At 45.8% G+C, this 19,083-nt stretch overlaps 2 protein-coding genes across 2 annotated transcripts; both read right to left on the reverse strand.

The window, feature by feature from the left end:
• Positions 1-5,703: 5,703 nt before the first annotated feature.
• DFJ58DRAFT_846948 (uncharacterized protein) lies at positions 5,704-6,732 on the reverse strand (the record flags this gene model as incomplete). The annotated part of the gene is made up of 3 exons (XM_041393382.1): positions 5,704-6,005; positions 6,221-6,455; positions 6,649-6,732. 3 exons carry the CDS (start codon positions 6,730-6,732, stop codon positions 5,704-5,706), a joined length of 621 nt encoding a protein of 206 aa, XP_041237054.1.
• Positions 6,733-16,309: 9,577 nt separating this feature from the next.
• Positions 16,310-17,565, reverse strand: DFJ58DRAFT_734959 (uncharacterized protein; the record flags this gene model as incomplete). The annotated part of the gene is made up of 7 exons (XM_041386563.1): positions 16,310-16,713; positions 16,765-16,807; positions 16,869-16,918; positions 16,970-16,982; positions 17,038-17,337; positions 17,396-17,484; positions 17,511-17,565. 7 exons carry the CDS (start codon positions 17,563-17,565, stop codon positions 16,310-16,312), a joined length of 954 nt encoding a protein of 317 aa, XP_041237055.1.
• Between the last annotated feature and the right edge of the window lie 1,518 nt (positions 17,566-19,083).

Here is a 19,083-nt window from a genome sequence, read left to right on the forward strand (position 1 = left end):
CATCCAGCCCCCAAAATCAATGTCTTACTGATGAACTTCTATGGAGTCGTCGACAATTGGTTCTGGGGATCTCTAACTCTCGCGCAATGGGGAGATGGGGGCGCCCAGCTGCTGATCTATCTCCTGCATGGACAGATGCTCTTGTTCACGCTGATCAGCATCTAAATGCCTCTGGCGAGTCCTTCTTGTCTGTTGCAATTGACCATGATCAGCTAAAGAGCACCGGCTACAGATGCACCAAACAAGCCCTCGAGTCGACATTGTGCTTGCGTGTTGTGCGTTGACTGGTATGAGTGAGAGTGGAATGCAGTGTAGGGTAGCAGTTTGTCGTGTGTGCCATTGTTGTGAGAGCAGACGATGAGCGCCCACAGCATACTGCGCGCTTCACACTTAAGTTAAGTGCTTGACAGTGCATGAGGCTTTGCAATTGTGAAAATAATGGTAAGCTAGATGCCAGGCATAGTACATGGTTATATGCAGAAAACATGACAAATACGCTATGTCAGGATTAGATTATTTGGTGATTATATGAGATTTTCCGAAAATAATAGTGGCTGTTATTTCGCCTCAAAGTGCAGTGACAACTGGAGGTTTTATTGGAAAAGTTCCCACAGTCATGGTGCTTTCTTAACCGATTCACTTTCAAGTATTTTGCTTATACTTTACTAGGATCCTAACCTATTGATGTCATCAGACTAGAGATAGATTCTCCTTGACAAAGGCTACGACTTTGGTTTTCATCAGGAAAGTTCCCAAGGTCAAGATACCATTCACTTTTGGGTATTTTGCTTATAACTCACTAGGATCTTGATTTATTGATACTATTAGACTATGTATAGACACTTCTTGACAAGGGCTACAACTTGGGTTAGAGCTATACTATAGGGATTTCATCTGAAAAGCTCAGGGAGAAATCCAAAATGACAGCTGAAATGTCATATTCAGCAGGGACAAGACATCCTTCTCTTTGTCCAGTAATGCCTTGACCACTTTTACATTAATAGCTCCATTTTTGTAGAAAACTGATGGCTGGCTTAGTAGTACTAGCTGGTTATATGTCATTTTGATTATTAGTTAGAGCTTGAGCTGGTTGGCAGGTTGCTGGAAAATTGATTCCTGGCATCCAAGAGAGCAAGGAAAAGTTGTCTGGACTGTGTTGGTGAAGGTATCCATCAGGGCCCTAGCGAGTAAATCTAACTAAAAGAATTAGACAGCATGAAAGACACCACTATTGTCCAGAATATTTATTATCTAGCTGTTGGGAAAAAAGTGAATTTTTATTCTGTATGCTCAACTAATACTGTTAGTGCAACCTTGGCCTATACCTCTTTAAAACAGGTGTATGGTGTAGCAAATTCCACATTGCTGTTCTCAGGAGGATGTCAAACTGTCTATTGTCGGACAATAGTATAATCAAAAAAAAATTATCAGCTGATGAGGGTTCTCCAAATCTTTTAGGAGTTTAAAGGAACACACACTACAAAACTGATAGATTTTGATCTTGGTGCATTCCTTTATCCTCTATGATAAAAAAACCTTCAAAAGCTAGTGGTAGCTCTTTTACATTGTTGCAATTAAAATTATAGGTCATTGTTCCAGGTAAACTCCCCTGAAACTCCATATCCTTCTTTATTCTTCCAGTTGCCTAGGTTTTTCTTATTATACTCTTCATCATTCTCATCCCTATCTAGTGCCTTCTCTTGCACCTCCCTTATCACATTCTTCTTTTTATGTTCCGCTGCATTCTGGACCAGTGGTATGTCTATCTCCAGAAGAAACTATAGTAGACATGACATTGCATCTGGGAAGGATTGCATTGAAGGACTTCATAATGAGATATTGAAGGCTGTATAGAAAAAAGGTAGTTTTTTTAAAAGCCTTGATGCATCCCCACTGGATTAGAATGCCAATATAGCTGTGTTGGAGCATTGTACATCTCAGGGTGATGGCATTAGCCCTCAAGAAATGAGTATCATCAACTAGAGACTTGAAGCAGAGCACTATGTCTGAGGAACAAGCTATTACCTCAATGTTTGTAATTTTATACCATACAAGAAGGGCATCAAAGTTGTGAAGGAATTGAGTCAGCATTGCAGCATTGCACTACCCTAATATGACATAGTCATACAGCATTGAAACTGCAGCTGCTTCCCCTCCATTAGATAGAATGATGAATATCAGAATTTTTTCTATACCTTCAGTATAGTGATGGAAAAGTCCAGTTCAGTCCAGTTCACCAGGAAAATCAGTGACCACTAAACTGGACATTCCATTCGGTTCAGTGATTTTGCTGAATGCTGGACCAAATGTAGCCAAATGTGTTTGGGACATTCAGTTCACATTTAGTTTGGCATTATCTCCAACTCAATGCATGCAGAAGAGACTTAGGATTGCAGCAATATCAAAATAACATGTACTCTATGTGTCAGTAACATGGTCATTATTGTCAGTAGCATCTACATAGCCTGTAGATTCCAATAATGGGAGGCACTCTTCAACAATTGCAGTGCCTCAAAGACCTGAGGTGTAAGCCAGTTGTATTGACTATCATCTGTCATGCCACCACTTGAGAAGGCCCATTCTGATGGTGTTGAAAAGCCTTGAATAACAAAGTAATCTCTTGCTATGCATGAAAGGGTGAGGTACATGGTGAAATGATGCTAGAGCAAGCACATCAACAAAGTCCAGTCAATACAATATAGAGTACTTACTCCCCACCAGCAAACCACATCAGCCACCTCCTCCAATGGGCTAGTTAAGTATAGGGTGAGTTTGTGACGTGGATCAGTGATTCTTTTTTCAGACAATTGGCAAGCTAGAATTGCAGACTACATCCATGAATAGGGATGGACGGGAGTATGGGTAATCCCTGGGGGTCATGTGTAGGGGCACCAAGAGGTAGGGGTATAGGTAAGCCTTGGGAAGGGTACCAAGGGGTACTAAAGGGCAGAGGTTTGGGTTGGGCACTGAAGATCCATGGACCTCTAGATCTCTGGACATGATGTGACCATTGAATCCCATTCAATAATATGACTACTACTTGTCAAGTATGTGATAAAAAAGCTATAGCAATCTACATTCAGTAATTTATACTTGGTGTCAAATATTTGTGGATGTCTCATATCATAAGCCATCATAATTATGTTGGTGTGCCAGTTTGATTCAATTGGTTCAGTATTAGGTTTGAATACTATTCATGGTCATAAAAGGATTGATTATCTCAGTACATACTTAGGCTTAATAGAATTAGAAGGAGAATTAATATGAAGGTATGCAGAGCTTGAGTCCACTGCAGTCTATAACTTAGTACAATATTTATTACAATGTCAACTTTTATATTCAACAAAGAGAAAAAATATTATCAAGGGTACCATACACCTCATGAAGGGTATGTGCCCCTCATGGGTAGGGGTGTGGGTAGGACCTCCGGTACCCATGGGTTTACCCCTGTCCATTCCTATCCATGAATGCCTATATTGTGTGGGTGGTTGACTGGATGCTGATAGAATGGGTTTAGATAGTGAGGCTGAGGTACAACCGGTGCGTGATAGTAGTTAAACTGTTAAATAGTTAGTAATAAAGTTCAACTGCAATGATAGCCCAACTTACTGCAGCTTCAAGTTTTTTCTTCCCTTCATCAAAGGCATCTGCGTCCCATTGTGCTCGTGCATACTCAAGTTTGTAGTTAGGATCTAGAGCTGTTCCATGCATGTATGATAAGATTATTCAGTATATGGAGACACACCCAAGCAAATAAAATCCATCTGATCCATTTTCTGGCTCCACTTCCCCAAATTCTCAAGGGCTGGCTTGTAATGAGTTTGTATAAGGCAAGGACAAACATGCTGAACTTTTCTGGTGGAATGTGGTGCCATAGCAAGAAATTTGAGAGACTGAATATCCCAGGAGATGGAGCAAGATGCACAACATTTTATACTCAGGCCTTAGGACATAAAGCAAAGTCAGCAGCAAGTATATTAAAAAATTAATCACTACATGAGGTTGAGCTAGATACCATAACCAAACAGAGTTAGTGGTGTGGCTACAAATTGCATCTAACAAACATGGGCTTTAACATCAATCAGCATTGACTGAAAAAACTCCAATAACTTTGACAACTCACCAGAAGAAAAATATTGAGACATCACACCAGTCATGACACTCATGAGAGAATCATGCTGGTCTTCAGGGATGTTCTCCTTCATAAGAATAGCCCTTCAGCCCTGGGGACCATAACCCTGTAACTGATAGATGCAGTGCCAGATTTCTGTTAGTCATATGATTATTCACCTCTACAATACACTTTTCTATGTGTCTTATCTCTATATATGTGCTATTACACTTACGGTATCATTCTCCACATTTATCTAACTATTTACATGACTTCTGTCATATACCGTACTTCCAGTCCAGGTCCAGACATCCGGATCTCAGATCCAATCTAGATCCATTGTTCTATTCCATTGTCCAGTCCACTGATCCAATCTGGTCCATTTCCTGTTCATATAACCTTAATACAGTGTCTATCTCCTTTCAGTAATTCTTTGACTACCAGTACTTTGGTTATCTGTACTTCTGTTTGTCTTACTGATCTATTACATACCTTTCATCCCCGTTTTATGATTGGTGATCAATCCTACTTACTGATAGACTTTGCATATGCTTCACACATAGCCTTGGACATTGCTGATTGATCATTCCATTAGGTATCTATAGTATATAAACTCTTGTACAACTCTGTAACACCTCAGTTCAAATATTATCTTAGATTATACTCATTCTCGTCTCGGACTCAAGTCCTCCTCCATCTGCCTTCCATCCTCTGTCCAGACTTGAGTTACTTTGACTCTTGTCTATTCAAAGACTTAGGATTGATTTTTATCTCTGCCTCTGTCTTAGACAGTCTACCTCCAATAGTTTCTATTTTAGACTCAGTCTGGATTAGCCATTACACTACTTGTTTGATATCCGGAAGTCATCCAGAATGGACTATGGTATTCATCTGTTCCTCTAGATGCGATATCCTTAGCCTCCTGAAATAAGGGGCAATACTCAGGAAAGGGGCACAGTGCACAAGCTGAGGCCTAAGCCCTTTGGATCCGTTACCCTTCGAGTATGGTCTTAACAACTTCCTGACCTCTCCTAGGACATTCCTAGGTCAAGTTATTCCTTACCTTTGGATTGTGGCTTGTCTGTTTACATTTGTTTACCAAACATTGCCCATATCCTAGAGTCCAGTACTCCCTGCCTCTTTGGCAACTTACTCTGGACTCTAGGTACTGTACACTCTTACTATACTTGAATACATTGGCAACTTACTCTGGACTTTAGTCCTGATCATCTCTGGTCACTTATTAGCCTCTAGTAGCAGCCCACTTCATTCTAATCTTAACAATTTCAGTGATCGTGGTATGGTCAAACTGAATCCCTGAAAGAATGATACTAATCTCATTACTGATGTGGTTATAATTTGAGCATTGACCAGGAGGTGATTTCGATACCATAATATAGATATGGTTTGTCACTGAAAGACCATTTTGAATGGAGTGCAACATAGGTTTGCATTTGTATTAAATTGGGTGTGCATCTATGGTTAATGACCTAGCATGGTGAAAGGTGCTGTTAGAAACTTAAATGAAAGCTTGTCATTAGTAGGAACATGCCTTGGAATTAGGAAACAGTGGAGTAAGATGCAGTGAAGACTTATTGGCAATGGTCAGGCTGAGTTGCCATGATGAATGGAGGTGCCATTGGAAGAGGAGGGGAAATATCCAGACTCTTGGTCTTCTTAGTGATGTGTGATGTCGATAAAAGAGGAGGACAAATATCCAGACTCTCCTTCTCAGTAATGCGCAGCATCGAACACCTCATTATCATGGCACTATCCAGAATAGCTCCTCCAGAAATATCGCTTTGTGATGATGTCCTGAGATTGCACTGTTGTGATATTGGAGTGGACATGAAGTTTGGATTGTCAAAAGTGAGATTATGTATATCTAGAGTGCCTGACAATGGACTCCACGAAGTTGATACACAACTAGTAGTAGCACTAAGTAGCGAAATGACAAGACTTTGCTGTTGTGAGGTTGAGAGTCAGGGAGACGGTAGGACTGGAATTGATTGCACTGCATGAGTGGCACATTTCATATTGAACTTCAAAATTCCTACACAGACATCAGTATACATATCAATAGTAGTTGCTGTCTTCATTGCTACTTACTTTTCACCATTTCTCTAGGAAGTTCAACCTTATCCCAACTGAACCATTGCTGGTGAACCTGAGGTGTGACCTCTCCAATGAAAATATTGTGGATCTTTATCAGGCTGGCAAGCTCAGGCTCCTTGATCAGGGATGATGCCAACAGCACAGTTGTGATCTTAGGCAGGAAGCAACTGACACTACACAATTTATTGAACATGAATGAAGCACCAATCTTGAGCTCGAAGACATTTTTCTAAAGTATAAGGTTATCCAGACAACATGAGAGACAAGAAAGCACAGTTCCTCTGAGGGTAAACGAAGACATGAGTTGGATGCAGAGACTTGTGCAGATCCAGGATGAAACAGAAAGATAACAAACAATGGCAGTGTCATTACATTGTAAGTGAACAAGTTGCAACTACTAATGATCTGAGTTACAGTGCTACTTCAAGAATCTTGCACCATCTGTGCCTACTGATTTCCTCACACCAGAAGATGTTGATGTCGACAGACTTCAGCTCCATCCACATCTATTCTTGCATTGTCTGCACCTACTGGAGCATCTTGAATGGCAACATACAGAAGTCTCATCAGGACTTTAAAGAATTGATTGATATTGTTGGTGATTCACATTTTGATCCTGACGACATGCGGAATATGCCATGGGACAGGATCACCTCGACATTGGGTACGAGGACGAGGATGCTGGCTGTCATAAAACCCAAGTCACCATTGAAGTGTCTTTCTCCTGGACCACAGCCCAGCCAGGCCCTCGACCGTATGTAGCAGCAGACCTTTACCACAGATCTCTGATCTCTGTCATTCAGGAAAAGCTCTCGAATGCTCCTCATCTTCCCCATGAAGTAAACATTCAGGGTGAACTGTATACTTCACCAGCCTGTATGGATGCACACTGCAATGTAGAGACTTGCATTTCTGCAGGCACATATGGGCTCATTTTACGAATTCTGACAACTGGCCTTCATGGCACAACTCGCATTATCATCCACTATGACTTCCCTATAGAGCGCACCACTTTCCCATGAAATGCGCCATAGGCACGATATTTTCCCGCACTATGCGCAGCATTCCTGCGTGCGCGTCTTGCGCGCTTTCTCGCGCTTAAGTGCACTGTGTCGCACAGCATCCAGGAGCATCCATCCATCGTCTGACCAGTCCCTCGGTATGTCCCTTTCATTATCTGACCATATTTGGCATATTACACTTCCTATTTCATCATGGACCCTTACTTTACATCACTTTACCTCACTTACATACTTAGAGTGCTCCCTATTCGGCTCCGAGCCCTGGGAGAGCGCTTAGGTAGAACTTACATATGTACTCTTATGTTCGTTTTACACCGAACTTTTCCACCTTAGCTTCCTACCACCAGCTTCCTACCACCAGTATCTATCACCAGTTAGTTCCATGCAATGCATGTGTCCATCATCGTTTTGAGGCCCTAGCATCAGTCTATAGCTAGTGGCACTATTAGTATCCGTCTAGATCCGCACTTTTCCTCATATCAATCTCAGTATACATCCTCTACACTTGTGCACTGCTTGCACTACCTTCCCACGCTTCGCGCACTTTCACACTTCGCTTTCCCACGCGCACCTTCAGCGCATTTCTCACACTTTCACCGCCATTCACCAGGGTTGTTCAGCATCATTCTGTGGATCCTTGCTTTCCTTGCTTCCCCTTTAGGGTCGAACGTTCTTGCATTCTGCGAGTATAGCAGCTAGGCAGAGCTGAGACTCACTTATATTGGCTGAGCACTTTTCTTATATGTGCCTGCCAGGTTGTGATACCCACAGCAAGCTTCAGGAATCTTTGGAGAGCCAGGATGTAAGTTGCCCCATGTGGTCGTCACACTTATGTTTTGGTCGGATGCTATGCACCTTACAATGTTTGGTAATGCGAGGCTATGGCCGGTGTACATGTACTTCGGTAATGAATTGAAATACCACCATTGTAAACCATCTTGCCATCTGGGTAACAATGTCGCCTACTTTCAAAAGGTACGATCACCATTATGAACCCTCTTAAGCACTAAAGCTTATGTCTCTGCAGCTTCCCAACTCATTTAAAGATTTTGCAAGTACCTACACCAATGGCAAGGGGGATAGCCGTGAATGTGCAACCCATTGCCACCGTGAATTATTCAAGTGCAATGGAAGGTCTTACTCGATAATGAATTTATAGAGGCTTATGAGCATGGAATTGTGATCCTTTGCTGTGACAGTGTCAAACGCAGGTTTTACCCGCGAATATTCACTTACTCCACAGACTATCCTGAAAAGTGAGTTGTGAACATTAGCCATATGGATTTGAAGTTCACCAATTCAGGGTTCTTGTTGCAACAATACAGCAGTTGGGAGGGTGTCCTTGCCCAAGATGCCTGATACCAACTGCACAACTTCACAATTTGGGAATGGGCCTTGATAGGCGTAAATGTTCAATGCTTACATGGTCCAATAGCTTGAGGAGTGAGCTGGTTGCCACCACACGCAACCTTATCTATGACAAGAATCATGGTGTAGATAGTACAGGAGTCGAGGCGCTTCTTAAGCCTAATTCGTGGGTACCAACCTCAGTGAGCATGATCATTAGTCGCTTTTACTGCCTTTACTTACCTTTGACAACAAAACCCGACGCGCGCTGGTCTACAAGCCAGTCGTGAAGAAAGTCCATATGGTACAAACTTCTATGCCCCCCAAATATAGAGTAATGCGATGGTTACCTGACGACCCTTTGGCCGGCATGCCTACACTGCCAACCCACTTGCCTGATTTTGTTCCAGGCGTCGGCTTCACCCAAGAATGAGCAGACAAATTGGACTTAGACCCCGCTAATTGGTTGTGGCCTGACGAGTTGAAGCTTATACGCTGGCTTGTTTGGGTTCATGAATTAGCATTCGCATGGGACGCGACCGAGCGCAGCCGTCTCAATGGAAACATATTTCCCGCCGTACAAAATCCCTACCATCCCCCACATTTCTTGGTCTCAACAAAATATCCCTATCCCACCCGCAAGCCTTGGAGAAGTAATCCGCATCATCAAAGAAAAGATCCAATCTGTCATATACCATATTCCCCGGGTACAGATCTGATCCAGATCCGATGGACATATCCGTCATCCGCTCCACAGATCCGATCTGATTCTTATTTCATGTCCTGTTCATATAACTCTAACTATCGTTCACGGGAATGCACCAAGTCTACTTCGCGTGCTGCCAAAGGCCGCGCTGCAGTAGTCGCTCCGGAAGTCAAACCGGATGTCTCTGCTGAGACAAAAAAATAGTCCGCGACTCTCCTAGCTCCGTGCAGGAAGAGGGTCGCGTTGACTCTGCCTGCACAAAGGAGTTAAGACTCAACGCTGTCGCGCTCTCTCGGATCCGACTTCCCTCTGTCCATATGTTTCACTTCCGTTACTTCCATCCGTATCCGAATTTCCAGCTCTTGTTGATTGTGGTTCTTCTCATTGTTTCATAGATACTGCGTTCATCCGAAAACACAAAATCCCTACATATCCGATACCTACGATTCCGCTCCGCTTGTTTGATGGTACTTGTAATAATACTATTTCCGAAGCTATAGATTTGTCCGTCCGCTTTCCGTCCGGTGTAGTCACCTCTGATACGTTCTACGTTACCCCTTTGGATTCATCTTGTTTTATCGTTCTTGGATATAGCTGGCTCACCCGACACAATCCGTTGATTGACTGGGTTTTGGGCAGCATTGAATTCTGGACGACATCTCATGGAATGCCATCGACCCCTCCGACGTCACTTCCGTCCTCGGATATCCCTCCTCCGACGGAAACCATACCTCCTCCGACTACATCCGTACCCTCCGCTGATAACACTGTTCCTAATATATCTCTAATCAATGCAGTTGCCTTTTGCCGGGCCTGCAAGTTAGAAGGATCGGTCCAGTTCAGTATATACCTTCGACCATCCGGTGTCGATCTCCGATCCGCTTCTCTATCGTCCGATCCTCCGGATCTATCCCAAATTCCTTCGGACTATCACGAGTTTGCGGATGTCTTCGACAAGGGAAAAGCTGGTCAGCTTCCTCCACATCGTCCTTATGATCTGAACATAGATCTGGAAGAAGGAACTAGTCCTCCCCTCGGAACTATCTATTCTCTATCCCCGGTCGAGCTTGCAGCCCTCCGGAAGTTTCTTGATGAAAATATTGCCTCTGGACTCCTCGCTCCTCATCCTCTCCTCACGGAGCTCCGGTCCTATTTGTCAAGAAAAAGGACGGATCCCCTCCGCCTTTGTGTGGATTTCCGTGGACTCAACCAGATCACTAAGAAAGACCGATATCCATTACCCCTCATTGCCGACCTATTAGACTCTCCGAGCCGTGCTAAAGTTTATACCAAAATCGACCTCCGATCCGCTTATCATCTTGTCCGGATAGCGGAAGGGGACGAATGGAAGACTGCCTTCCGAACGCGCTATGGCTCCTATGAATGGTTGGTGATGCCGGAAGGTCTCACTAACGCTCCAGCAGCATTCCAGCGCTTTGTCAATAGCGTGTTTGCTGATATGCTGGATGTATGCGTTATCGTATATCTGGACAACATCCTCATCTATTCCCATGACCTTGCGTCCCACAAGCAACACGTCCGAGAAGTACTCCGTCGACTCCGTAAACATCGTCTCTATGCCAAACCCGAAAAATGCGAATTCCATTCCACTTCCGTTGAATATCTCGGATATCTCCTATCTCCGGATGGCTTAACTATGTCGTCCGATAAGATCCAAGCTATTACTGACTGGCCGGAACCTCGGAAAGTCAAGGATATCCAATCCTTCCTCGGATTCGCAAATTTCTATAGACGGTTTATATTCAACTACTCGGATATCGTGGTTCCGTTAACACGGCTTACACGCAAGGATGCTCCGTGGAACTTTTCCGATGAATGTCGGAAATCCTTCGAGGAACTCAAGAAAGCCTTCACTACGGCTCGGTGCTTACGCACTGGATGCCGGATGTTCCTATAGTTGTGGAAACCGATGCCTCTGACTACGCTATAGCTGGAATACTATCCATAGTATGTCCGGACTCAGAGCTTCGTCCGGTAGCATTCTACTCTCGAACGCTAACCGCTCCGGAACTTAACTATGACACCCACGATAAGGAACTTCTAGCTATATATGAAGCTTTCCGGACCTGGCGACATTATCTAGAAGGCTCGGCCGAGCCTGTAGATGTTGTCACGGACCACAAAAACCTTGAGTACTTCGCCACTACCAAACTCCTCTCTCGCCGTCAGGCCCGCTGGTCGGAATTCCTCCATCAGTTCAATCTTGTCATCCGCTTCCGTCCCGGAAAACTCGGAGTTAAACCGGATTCCCTTACTAGACGCTGGGACGTCTATCCCAAAGAGGGGGATAAGGACTACGCTCGAGTTAACCCTCATAACTTCCGTCCGGTATTCACGTCCGAACAGTTAGCTTCGTCCCTACGAGCCTCAACCTTAGCAACTCCGGTTCTTAGAGCAGCTGTTCTAATGGATATTGATGACCTTCGGAAAGACATCCTGACCGCACTTCCTAATGACCCTATTGCAACCAACCATCTTCCAGTACCTTCAGATCCGAGATGGACAGTGGACGATAGGGGTTTCCTCCGTTGCGACAACCGTATATATGTCCCAGAATCCGATAACCTTCGACTTCGCGTCCTCCGTAATACTCATGATCACCCCTTATCCGGACATTTTGGTCAAAACCGAACCCTAGACCTCATCCGACGCGAGTATACATGGCCGGGTATACGCACCTATGTTAAGGACTACGTCCGGTCCTGCACTACCTGCGCCCGAGCCAAGGTTCCGAGACATAAACCCTACGGATTGCTCAAACAACTACCCATACCGGAAAAGCCTTGGAATTCCATATCCATGGATTTCATAGAGCAACTTCCGGACTCATCAGGCTTTACAGCCATCCTCGTTATCATAGATCGTTTATCCAAACAAGCAATATTTGTTCCGACTCACGATACCATTACCTCTCCGGATCTCGCTCGTCTATTCCTACTTCATGTGTTTTCCAAGCACGGAGTTCCGTCCCATGTCACCTCGGATCGCGGTACAGAGTTTGTATCCCCTCAAGAAGGATGGTCTGGAACTCCCTCTGCTGCTCCAAAAACGCCTCCAAGTTAGTATTCATCCGCTCTATAGCAGTCCTACTCCCTTCCGCCGCTCCGATGCTCTGCTGGAGCAATCCGTTGGTCCGAGCCAGTTCCGCTACAATGCTGTTAGCGGCCGCGACCCAGGCCTGATCATCATACTCCACTTCCACCTCATCCACTACTACCGTCCTCATATCCGGATCCGGAGTCGGACTCTGCTGGCGCTTCTTACCCTTGCCTCTCGGAGATGGGTTCTCAGCAGCGCGCTGCCTCTTCTTAGACTTGGAATCCGTAACGGTTCCAGGTCATCCGGGACAAGGAGCCTTGTCCTTCCGGCACGCGTTACAAGCCTTGATCTATCCGGATGTTAAGAGTCACGGATCCGAAGATTCAAGGATGACTTACCAAGGAATTGCTATCCGCATCGGACCACAGACAGGCCCGACCCTTCTTAGCGCAGCGGGTACAAGCCCCATCCTTATCCGCTGAGATGGCGCGAGACTACGGATCCGATAAGGGACGGATCCGATAGAACAAGTCATAACTCACCATTTCCGCCACTATAGCCCTGCGCCTAGCCTCCTCCGCTTCCCTTCGGGCCTCAGCCCGTTCAATCTTCTTAATCCCTGCCAAGCGCTTCCGTTCCGCCTCTTCCGCTTGTTGCTTCAGCTTTTCAGCCTCTTCCTCCTTCTGAACCTCGGCCTCAGCAGCAGCCAGCGCGGCCTGGATATCCGCCAGAGTCTGCTTAGCGGTCTTCTTAGAGCCGGATCCGTTATCAGTCATGGTTGAGATAAGCTAGTGGTAGTGAAAAAGTAGGGAAAGGAAGGAACACCCTGCGACGCTTTGGCATCCGTATATCTGTCAGAATCCGAACTCAGCAACTTCTCCCATCAGCTTCTCCATTGTCTCGCACTCATACCATCCGTTCCGGATCGCTGATTCTTGTGCCTCTAGGGATCGGCCCTAAGGGGGGGATACTGTCATATACCATATATCCGGTTACAGATCCGATGATCTGGATCTCAGATCCGATCCAGATCCGATGAACATATCCGTCGTCCGGTCCACAGATCCGCTTTGATTCTTATTTCATTTACTGTTCATATAACTCTAACTATCGTTCATCTCCTTTCGGTATTCCTGTACACCGGTATACCGGTTATCCTTTACTTCCACTTTGCTTACTGATCCGCTATACTTACGAATCCGCTTTTACTTGTACTTCATTCCCGGTTCATGATTCGTGATCCATCCAACTTACCAATACGCTCCACTTAGACTTTGCTTATACTTTCGTACATAGCCTCGCACCTTTGCTTATTGATCATTCCGTTAGCTATCCGTAGTATATAAACCTTTGTATATGCGCTGTAGTAGATCAGTTCGAATATCATCTTAGATTGCACTCATTCCGTCTGGACTCTGAGTCCCTCCGTTATCCATCCGGACTTGAGTACGCTACTCTTGTCTACTCCGAGACTTAGGATAGATTCCTATAGTCTACATATCCGCCTCTGTCTTCGGACAGTCCTCACCCGTTAGTTTCTAGTCCGGATCCGATCCGGATTGGCCGTTACTCTATATACGCGATACTTTAGCTCTCTGAAATAAGGGGCAAGACTCGGGAAAGGGGCACAGCGCACGAGCTGAGGCCGAAGCCCTTCGGATCCGATACTACTTGAGTACGGTCTTAACAGTTGCCAACCTTACGGTTGAGGTCAATGCGAAGTATATTAAAGGAATGATCAATAACCCCAACCTTCAACCTAACGTGACCATCAATTGGTGGATTGCAGGTATATTGTTATTTTCTTTCGCACTTGTTCATGTACCCACCACTAAGCATACTGGAGCAGACGGACTCTCAAGGAGACCACCCACTGAGGAAGATCCTGACAAGGATGATGATCACGAGGATTGGCTTGACCGCTCATTCGTTTGGCATTGAGATTCTGAATGACTGTAGTTGTGCTATCGCAGGCGCAGGAGCTGATATAATGCAATACCCATATGCCGTACCCGTACCTTACCCGCTGACCCGTTTACCCGCCCTCATTGCATACATAGACACCATAGAACCCGATTCTGCAAGCCCGACCATCCCCCGCTCAGAAAACGCACAAGCACTTGATGCCAGACTAATCCAGATCCAACGCTTTTTGGAGACTCGCAAGTGACCCGCAGACCTATCGGATGAAGACTATGAGCTATTTGTTTCATCTGCTGTGCGGTACTTTATCCTCGACAAAAAGTTATGGAGACACAATTCTCAAGGAAAGCACCAGCTAGTAGTTCCTGAATTGTGACGCTTTCACATCTTGAAGGAAGCGCACGACGACCTTGGACATAAGGGAGTATATTCAATCCGCGCCCAACTTCTCTTATGCTTCTGATGGCCTATGGTGATTGACGACATCAAATGGTATAATAGGACATGTCATGAATGCCAGATCAGATAAAGTCGCAAGTTGCACATTCATCCAACAGTCCCGATCCCAGGCGGTATCTTCAGGAGAGCGCATATTGATTGTATGATGATGCCCAAAGCAGGCGGATTCGACCGACTAGTCCATGCACATTGCACGCTAACTGGATACCCAGAATGGCACATGTTACGCAAGGAGAATACCAAGACCCTTGTCGCATTCTTATTCAAGGAACTTCTTTGCAGACGGGGACCTATTACCAAAATTGTTACCAACAACGGACCTGCATTCCACGCAGCAGCTGATGAACTAGCAGCGCGCTATGGAATTCACCCGATCCACGTCTCAGCATACAACTCTCAAGCTAATGGTATTGTTGAGCAACATCACTATGATGTCCAGGAGGCCATCATCAAAAGTTGCAATGGGGATGAGGCGCACTGGTACCAGTCCACACACTCGGTGCTTTGGGCAGAACATGTCACTGTTCATCAAGCAACAGGACTTATGCCTTATTTCATGGTTCATGGTGTCGAGTCTATCTTTCTGTTTGATCTTGCTGAAGGAACATTTCTAGTAGTGCTACCCAACCAAGACACCTTTTCAACAATGGATCTAGTTGCATGGAGAGCCTGACAACTGCAGAAGCGACAAGAAGACCTCAACACTATCAAGGAGAAAGTACTCAAAGCACGCCATCAGTCTATCCACAACTTCGAGCAGCACTATCGTCGCTCGATCATAGACTACAATTTCACGCCTGGCACACTCGTTCTAGTCCGCAACTCTAAGGTTGAGTACAAGCTAAGTTGCAAGACGAAGCCGCACTATCTAGGACCTATGGTAGTCATCCGCCGCACCAAGGGTGGGTTGTACATCCTTGCTGAACTAGATGGTTCTGTGTCCCGACTGCGCTATGCAGCATTCCACCTACTCCCTTATCTTCCGTGCAGCGAAGCTAAAGTCTCAGTTACTAGCATCACAGGTCTAGATGATGAAACACTGGATACCTTAGCAAGCGAAGACATAGAAGAGCCACCCGACGAAGCACTCGATTTTGACTATGATGCTTGACCCGCCAGCATTCCCCAAATACTGCCAATATACCCATTCCCGACACCTGCCTATCTCTCACAAAAACAAAAACACAAAAACATACCGCTCTCAGTATGATAGTCTCAGTCCACCCCGGGTTTAGTCCGGCGTCTCAGTTTCATTCTTCCACTTCTCAAAGGACTCACATATGTTACGCGCCATCCGCGCATGGACTTATATCGCAACACAGACATTACAAAGGACTGGACTATTTTGTGTGAAAGATTGATTACCATACATTTCTCTTCGAACACGTAGGCAGCGCGCCACACACATTGACATGGACATAGGACTCAAGATTACCTGGACAGGACATGCGATCACTCAGGATATTCATGCAACCAACATTACACTTCATGCGCTATCTATTCCCAGCCTACATTGTACACTAGCGCTAACAAGAGAGTCCAAACACGTGACCTATAGAATCCTATCTAGCAAAGCCTCCTCCTCTTCTTGCAGTGCACCACCAAGGAATCCACCTCCGTCATCATCTCCATAAGCATTCCCTGCATGGTCAGCATCTTGGCATATAGCGCCCGCACCTTGCCTTCCAGATAGAGGTCTTCATCGTCAGCATCAGCATCCGCCAGGAGGTCAAATTCTACTTCCTGACTCTCAGATGACTTCCGCTTTCGCGACTCTCCTACCGACTCCTCCTCTTCCTCTTCTTCCTCCTCCTCCTCTTCTGACTCAGCAGAAGTCGCATCTTCAGGGGTCTCCCTGGGGCAACGGATAATGACACCCCACCCTGCAGAGGAACCCACAGCGGGAGCGGAAGGTGCCTTGACAGCAGCCTTGGCCACGACAGCACGAGCAGCAGCTCTCTCCTTTGCAACTGCGACAAGTGTTAGTAAGATGTGACTATTACTAAGTCGGGACCACTTACCTCCATGCCGGTGGGTTGAATACTCACATTTCTTGTGGGCATCCTTGCAAGTCTCACAAGAATTGCCCGGCTTGCCGACGCATGGCTTAGTAGCCCTTACACACCAGGCACAAGGGTTTGGGTGCACCACAGGTGTGACAGCGCGAGGAGTCTTCTGTAGCCAGATTAGACCAAGGAAGAAGGCAAAGACAACAGTTCTGCTTACCAAAGCCTTCCTCCTACCCGCCATAGCATTGACATCGCAGCACATTTAATGACCAGTGGAGTACGAACATCCGCCTCTTCTTCATCTGACTCTCCTTCCGCATCAGCATCACCATCTGCCTCATCCATGGCTGCATCTGTCTCTCCCGACTTCCCCTTGCCCTTTTCTTGCTCCATCTCCCGCTCCTTGCTCTTCTCCCTTTCCGCCTGCTTGTTGACAAGGCGCTGGACCTCTACCTTATATGCATGAACCTGGGCGGAATAGAGCTTGTGGGCCTCTTCTGCCTTGCGACCCAGGGCAACCTCATCCGACAAGAGTGGGAGATTCATGTTGTAGGTCTTGCAGTTCATGGCATTATCACTAAGTTCCTGCTATGAGGAGGGTTAGAAAGATGCGACAGAGTTAATGTCGGAAACAAAGACTTACCACTAGCTTGTTCCAATTGCGCAGCCATTCTTCCTTTCGCTGGATTAGCTCAGAACGGTCCTTGGGATAGCGTCGACCAGATGGGATAACTTGAGTCGCAGATCAGTGAAGGCACACTGGAGCTTGTCGACATTAGGGTTGATGACCTCAGAAAAAGTAAAGGAAGACATTGTAGGAAGTATGTGATGAAGGAGCGGATGAAGGAAAGGTCGGAGGGTTTTTATAAGGATATGTGATTGAGTCCACACTTCCATTGACCCTGACCCACTCTTCACAACCACTGCGTGCCCATTATTCCTTGCATTGTTGTAGTCCACCGATCGCGACCACCGCATGTTTACACTTCCACCCACTGTTCCAGTGTGACAATATAGTTTTCCCTGGGCTGATATTCCCCCTTTTTACTTACCTTCACTTACCCCACTTTCCTTAGTTTATGTTCGCATTTTACTGCTTACATAATCATGTCTCCCTTTCACCACTGTCAGTACCAGTCTGAATCACAGTCTTTGTTTTGATGATAATTCTACTCTCTGAGCTCTGAGTCTAGTACAGAAATCCTTTAGGGTTGAATAGCAGCTAGGCATAGCAATTTTGACCCAACATCTGAAGAGTACTTTATAGAGTTCTCTTCTTGTTGTGTTTCCCACACCGGCTCATTGATTGTGTCCACCACTTCTATCAAATTCCCACTATCCGATCATCACTTCCATATCGGGTCGCCATCGATCATGTGCCCTTATCAATGGACAAATTTTTGCTAAGTCCAAGTTGTGACATGAGACCGACTGGGGACAGTCAGTATTTGAGTCTCCCACAGATGTGACAATCATACCAGCGCTAGGCGCGTATGAGTGTCATAGGCATAATTTGCCTTGCCTAGAGGAAAAGAGTAAAGCGCTAGTCACCAGCACTATCAACTCCCAAGCTATCCACTTTGGAACCACTTTTCTCCCCTAGCGTGCTACCTGGTCCGACGCCTAGGTGTTATAGAACTGGTGTCGTAAGGCTCCGTCGCCCCAGCCACGGACCTGTGAAGCAAGACACTGGAATTCCACAACGTACTTGTTTATGCGCTGTCTGTCACGCATGTGGAGCTGTTCGAGCTGCATTTCTGCATCACCGGACGGGTCGATGAGGTCCAAAATTGGTTTGGAGTTCAAGCATGAACACGGAATAGTCGTTCATCCAATCCGGATGATCGTCCAAATCATCAGACAGGAGATCCGGTTCAAACCATTCAAGAGCCATACCCTTAAGGTAGGATTGGGCGAAGTTGACTTTAGCCCTTCCGGTATGGAAAGCCTTAGGCTTGCTCTGGAAGTTAATCTCACACTGGACAAAGAATGCACGGAGCTTCCGTGGTTAACACGGTCCTGTGGGTTTAGGCCGTCGTTTTCATCGTCATCATCATCCGGATCATCATCCGGGTCACCACCGTTGTCGTCAGGTGGATTACCAGGGAAGTCATCATCACCATCATCAGGATCATCATCATCGTCCGGAGGTCCTGTGGCAGGAGTGCGCGTAGGGGTTTCCGGGTGTCGACAATTAAGGAGTTCGGATATGGTTTGAGCGGGTCCACGACTAACACGCGCTGAGAGAAACTGGTGAAGGTGTTGACTATGGGTGTCGGATCACGACGGAGGGAGGTAAGTCCGAACCGCGTGCAGAGTTGTTTGTGTCTT

This window comes from Suillus subalutaceus, assembly GCF_016647625.1.
Source record: "Suillus subalutaceus strain FC151 chromosome Unknown DFJ58scaffold_194, whole genome shotgun sequence".
NCBI lineage: Eukaryota > Fungi > Basidiomycota > Agaricomycetes > Boletales > Suillaceae > Suillus > Suillus subalutaceus.